At 47.7% G+C, this 6366-nt stretch overlaps 1 protein-coding gene across 2 annotated transcripts; it reads right to left on the bottom strand.

Annotated features, from left to right (window-relative positions):
• Window positions 1-208: 208 nt before the first annotated feature.
• Window positions 209-6162, bottom strand: LOC116377549 (fibroblast growth factor receptor substrate 2). Of its 2 annotated transcripts, none has more exons than XM_031839195.1 (7): window positions 5412-6162; window positions 4543-4625; window positions 4376-4467; window positions 2815-3001; window positions 2237-2368; window positions 1766-1929; window positions 209-1642 (listed from the first exon to the last, which is right to left on the bottom strand). In XM_031839195.1, the coding sequence occupies exons 3-7, from the start codon at window positions 4439-4441 to the stop codon at window positions 593-595; spliced, it is 1599 nt and encodes a 532-aa protein (XP_031695055.1). In that variant the 5' UTR covers window positions 4442-4467; window positions 4543-4625; window positions 5412-6162; the 3' UTR covers window positions 209-592. The 2 variants fall into 2 exon arrangements, with proteins under 2 accessions (XP_031695055.1, XP_031695056.1); XM_031839196.1 differs by having other exon boundaries at window positions 4543-4604.
• Window positions 6163-6366: the final 204 nt, after the last annotated feature.

Genomic DNA, 6366 nt, shown 5'->3' with positions numbered 1-6366 from the left:
AATGTTAGAATAGCCTGAGCTGACCAATGAACAGACAGGAAACTGTGCAGCGTTCCAACGTTCACGTTAAACTGATTGAGTATCAAGAACAGACTGACCTCCATCCTGTCTGTTAAAACAAGATTAGGAGACTTAGTGATGTCACTCCCTTTAAACCACAGCTGACTCTAATGAAGGAAGATCATGAAGCCAATAACGAGCTGAAGTATAAGTACAAATAAAACAACAGACATTTATTGTGCCAGAATCTACTGTACATATTCAGAGACATTATGTGGTGTACCATGTGGTCCTTAGATACGGAGTTACAGCAGCATGTAGTGAATCATATAAAAGGCTAAATGGAATGCTTTGTTCAGTAATACTGATTTGTACCATACAAGGAGGCGGAATGCAGTCCAGTCTTATCAACATCAACCCAAACAGAGGTCTTATATCACCGCTGTATGAAGAGTACCGAGGTTCAGGTGTGACGTCTACCTGAACAGGAAGCCATTAACTCATTGGTGGAGTCTGTCACTGCGTCTCCGTGTGAATATAAAGAAGCTCCGTCCGTCAAATCAGACGACACGCAGGGTGAAAAGGGGCGGGGTCATGCGGTGCCTTTGGTGGGCAGCTCCGTGCTGTTGTGTCGCGTCTTGCGTGACGTGCCATCGTCTCGCGGCCGAGCCTTCTGCAGGTTGGACATGGCAGCGGTGCGTTCGATGTCGATGAGGGCGTAGAGCTCTGTGCGGCGGGTGGGGGTGATGGGGGGGAGCGGGGAGGTGGGGGGGAGCGGGGAGGTGGGGGTGCGGGGCGTGGGGGGGTTGCTGCCGTCCGAAGCGCCCTTGTTCCCCACGCTGTTGTCCATCTCCACCTCGATGTAGTTCAGGGTTTTGGGCAGCTCCGCGTGGCCCGGCAGCGGCCGACGGAAGTCAAAGTTGAAGATGGTGGGCCCGTCGGTGCGGCGCCGGGCCGTGTCGGGCCGGTGGGCGCTGAGCGGAGCGGTCACGTTCTCCGTGTTGACGTAGTTGTGAGAGGCCTCTTGGCCAGGCGAGAGAGGGTGGGAGTAGGAGTGGTGCAGCAGGCTGTGGGGGGGGTGGTGATGGCTGTAGCCGTTGAGCGACGGCGTCTTCAGATACTCCTCCTCCTCCGAGCTCGGCTTCCTCGTCTCCCACACCGGCGGCAGTGCCGGCAGGTTCTCGTAGTCCAGCAGGGCGGTGCGCCGCTGGGCCGAGTTGTTGACATTCTGCAAGTCGGGGGTGAGGGGGGGCGGGCGGTGGCGGCGAAAAGCCGTGGAGGGATTAGAGGAGGAGGAGCCGTTGGAGAGAGGAGGAGCCGGCTCGGCCTCGATGCTGACCTCCATGTGGCCGTTAGTCTCTCGGGGCTCCTCCACCTCCTGCTGCCTCTTCTCCTTCTCCATCAGCTGCCTCTGAACGGGGGTGGGGCCCAGCACGAAGCGAACCCCCTGAGGCTCCAGCACCACCTGGGGCTCCGGCTCGGGGGGCGGGTCCAACGGCTCCACGCGGACCCTCGGAGGAGGCGGGGGGGTCGGAGGACACAGAGACCGGGGGGAGGTGGGGCTCTCCATCGGGTTAGGGGTGACTGTCAGAGGGCTGGGCTGGTCCTCCAGGAGCCCCGTGGTGTTCACATAGGTGTGGACCTGAACCGGGAAACATTACATCATGACATCATCGTTATAAGATCATGACATCATCATTATTAGATCATCATTCTGCTGCATGGATTTAATGATCAGATCAATGTGAGGAACTGTGTCTCTCACCGCTTCATCAGCCACCAGCAGAGGATGAGTGGACTCTTCTCCCACGGAGGGCAGACGGGTGCTGGCCACAGACGGGTGACGGGTGGAGGGGTGAGACGGGGCTTCACCCACAGATGGGATCCTGGTCACACCATTAGGCACCGTAGGCACCGAGTAACCCAGAGCTGATCACACAAAGACACACACGCAGGTTCAGGTCAGCGCCCGGGTTCAGGTTAGGCTGAGGGGCAACCTGTCAATCAGGGTCCTCAAATATATAAGTACAGGGATGTGTGCGTGTATTACCTGCAGGTGTGTGTGTGTGTGTGTGTGTGTATATTACCTGCAGGTGTGTGTGTGTTTGTGTGTATATTACCTGCAGGTATGTGTGTGTTTGTGTGTATATTACCTGCAGGTGTGTGTGTGTGTATATTACCTGCAGGTGTGTGTGTGTGTATATTACCTGCAGGTGTGTGTGTGTGTGTATATTACCTGCAGGTGTGTGTATTGACTGGTTGGGCTCCAGCACCGCCTCCTCCACCACACTGATGCTGTGACTGTGCATCACCTCCTGCAGCATGTTGAAGATTTCTTCAGCTCGAGAACATTTGAAGGCAAAAATACCTGAAATTTAAAAAAAACAATGTTTTGTTTGTGTTCACATTGTTATAAGATCAGGAGAGAAACAGATACAAATACACACCATGGAGTTCTAGATCTGTCATTAAATGATTACTGATTGATTCGTTCATGCGATAATAGTCTCAAGAAATTATATATTTGAGGGTCACATGCGCAGCCAGTAGCATATATACACACATATATATACACACACTAGTGCTGGGCAAGTTAACGCGTTATTATTGCGTTAACGCATAAATTAATTAACTTGCCCAGCACTAATATATATATATATACATATATACACATATATATACACACACATGTAAAACCCTCTGAGGCCAATTTGGCTTTCGTGATTTTGATTAATACAAATTGCATTGAATTGAATATAATTGTTTGTTCCTTGAAGATTAAATAAAGTTTAGTGACAGTGTCACGTGACGCACCTTGGCCGGTCTGACATCGTCTGCCGCTCTCAAACGAGAACAGATTGGAGTCGTAACCATAGCGACGTAAGCACAGGTATGGCCACCTGACGTCGTCACGGCGATGGGTGTGGAGGACAAGTTCAGCATCAGTCAACTCCATCACACCTGAGCCCAGTTCGTTCCCATCGTCGTCCACGTTTATCACCTGTACAGGCAAACAGCAACAACAACACAGTCAGGTACACCACAACAACAGCATCAACACTGTCAAAGGCAGGTACACCACAACAACATCATCAACACCGTCAAAGGCAGGTACACCACAACAACAACATCAACTCCGTCAGAGGCAGGTACACCACAACAACAGCATCAACACAGTCAGAGGCAGGTACACCACCACAACAGCATCAACACAGTCAGAGGCAGGTACACCACCACAACAACATCAACACAGTCAGAGGCAGGTACACCACCACAACATCAACACAGTCAGAGGCAGGTACACCACAACATCAACACAGTCAGAGGTACACTACAACATGACAGTCAGAGGCAGGTACACCACAACAACAACATCAACACAGTCAGAGGCAGGTACACCACCACAACATCATCAACACAGTCAGAGGCAGGTACACCACCACAACAACATCAACACAGTCAGAGGCAGGTACACCACAACATCAACACAGTCAGAGGCAGGTACACCACAACATCAACACAGTCAGAGGTACACCACAACAAGACACAGTCAGAGGCAGGTACACCACAACAACAAGACACAGTCAGAGGCAGGTACACCACAACAACAAGACACAGTCAGAGGCAGGTACACCACAACAACAAGACACAGTCAGAGGCAGGTACACCACAACAACACAGTCAGAGGCAGGTACACCACAACAACACAGTCAGAGGCAGGTACACCACAACAACGAGACGTGAATGTGAGTAATCGTTAGCAGGTCAATGTGTTTATTAAAGAATTTCTCCCAAACGATTGGCCCAAAACGTTTCGATCAAACTTCGGTAAGCGTGTAAGCCCCGCCCGAAGACGTTTGTAGCAATCGGACTGATCTTTGATATGTTTCCAGACTGTTACTGTTCTGTACTAAACATTGTGAGTCTACGTTACCGAGCGCCCCCTCTGGTAAAGATAGAGTGAAGTTGTGAATGTGTTAATTCAACCTGTTCTTTCAGTGGTGTATTTGAATAGTTATGCAGACTTGGAATTACATAAATTGGAAAGCTGAAACTCTTGTGCAGCTCAGTTGTATTTGTGTGATGAAATAAAGCACTATAAACATGTCTGACGACTCATAATAAAAAAGCCAATTGTTTTTTTAGATGTTTTTGAAGTCCCTGTATAAAATGAGCTGTTGTGACCTCTAGACTAATCACCGCCTCATGAGACTTTACATCCACCAACTAGAGGCTCTTTTGTAGATATATTGACAATGAGGTGGTTTCTAAGCTGTGTCTATTACATACAAGTGCTCGCCGTCCAACAGCCGAAAAATAGGCTACAACAACAGGTCTATGTGGGTCTCTCCGAGTTAATCTGATACAAACTCACCTTGAATTTACTTTGATGATTATCTGGAATTGACTCTTTCTCTGGACAGCTTAAACAGCTACCCATGGCTTCTTCAGAGCACCATCTGATGTCTGGGACACAAAGACGTGATTAAAGAAATGTCCACACTGAGCTTTAGATGAGATGTTTCTCTGGAGGATCCTCACCTAGATCCTGCCTCCAGTAGACCTGGTTCCATCCTCAGAGGGACCCTCATGCTCTGGTTGATCTGGAAACATGAACAGCAGCTCTGTAGAGACATCCGAGGTCACATGACGATGAAGATGATGAGTGAAAGATTAGCCCAATTAAAAAATCAATTAATCATTTAAATCACAAAGAAATCTAGAGTATAGCTGGCTGATTAGTCCACGAGTAGATAACCATAGAGGTAAAACCAGAGAGACCTGTCAATCACTGTGTAGCCCCGCCCTAAAGCATCCCCTGCTTTATGGTCTATTAGAGACCTGTCACTCACTGTGTAGCCCCGCCCCTACAGCATCCCAGGTAAAAGTGTCTGTGTTAAAAGTGTGTGTGTGTCCAGTGTTCCCAGTTAAAAGTGTGTGTGTGTGTCCAGTGTTCCCAGTTAAAAGTGTGTTTGTGTGTCCAGTGTTCCCAGTTAAGTGTGTGTGTGTCCAGTGTTCCCAGTTAAAAGTGTGTGTGTGTCCAGTGTTCCCAGTTAAAAGTGTGTGTGTGTCCAGTGTTCCCAGTTAAAAGTGTGTGTGTGTCCAGTGTTCCCAGTTAAAAGTGTGTGTGTGTGTCCAGTGTTCCCAGTTAAAAGTGTGTGTGTGTCCAGTGTTCCCAGTTAAGTGTGTTAAACCATCGGAATGAACAGACCCAACCAGCAGCTAAAAAGTTAACGTCCACTAACTAACTAACGTAACGTGACGTCACTAGCGAGCTAGTTAGCCTAAAGCTAACCTCTCAGTAAGCTAACACAGATTCCAGCTAACTCCGAGCTCCGAGGCTAACTAAAGCTAGCTCTCTCTACCGGCTGAATAACCCATGATTTAGTGTTAAAGACATTGATACTCACACAGTCTTAGTGGTGGAACACAGCCTCACATCCAGTCCGATGTAACCGAGTTATAACCGACCCCAGCTAGCGTTAGCTCGATGCTACTCCTCCATCTTTCCTCTGCGCTGCTAGAGCGCCAAAAAACAACAATCACAACTTCTTCCAGAGGGTCTAACGCAGATAAACCGATGATAAACTGTTTAGATCCATCGGTGGTTCCTCCGTGGTTCACTAGATCCCGTCCTAACGAACTTTATTATCGATATAAAACGAGTTTTCCTCCGTCGAACAGTGTTTTTCTGCCGCTAGCCTGTTGGTGCTAAATCACTGCTAAACTTAGCTTAAACTTCCGAGAGTTCAGCAGCTTCAATGTGGTGAACACCCGCAGCTGTGCGCATGCGCGAGGGGGCCGTGTGGTTTGGGGAGAGAGCCGAGTGACGTCATCTGGAAATATACATAACTACTCTTTCATTATGCGTCATCATGTGTATCTGAAGTATTCAAGTCCTGTACTTCAGTACATGTACTAATGCCACAGTGTGATGTGTATAAATATAGTTCAAGTAGTTATTACTGCTGCATTAATGTGTATGTTTGATGTTAATTACTTTATATCCTAAAGTACATATAAGTACAGTAGAAAGTACAACATGTACCTCTGACATGTAGTCCAGTTAAAAGTATAATATGTAACTCTGAGGTGTAGTACAGTATAAAGTACAGTTTTACCTCTGAGATGTAGTAGAGTAGAAAGTACAATATGGACCTCTGAGATGTAGTACAGTTAAAAGTACAACATGTACCTCTGAGATGTAGTACAGTTAAAAGTACAATTTGTACCTCTGAGATGTAGTACAGTAAAAAGTATATGTACCTCTGAGATGTAGTACAGTATAAAGTACAATATGTACCTCTGAGATGTAGTGCAGTATAAAGTACAATATGTACCTCTGAGGTGTAGTACAGTATAAAG

Source organism: Anarrhichthys ocellatus, unplaced genomic scaffold, assembly GCF_004355925.1.
Source record: "Anarrhichthys ocellatus isolate YVR2014 unplaced genomic scaffold, GSC_Weel_1.0 scaffold1390, whole genome shotgun sequence".
Lineage (NCBI taxonomy): Eukaryota > Metazoa > Chordata > Actinopteri > Perciformes > Anarhichadidae > Anarrhichthys > Anarrhichthys ocellatus.
Note: the sequence above shows the minus strand (reverse complement) of the source record. Positions and strands in the feature narration are given on the sequence as shown.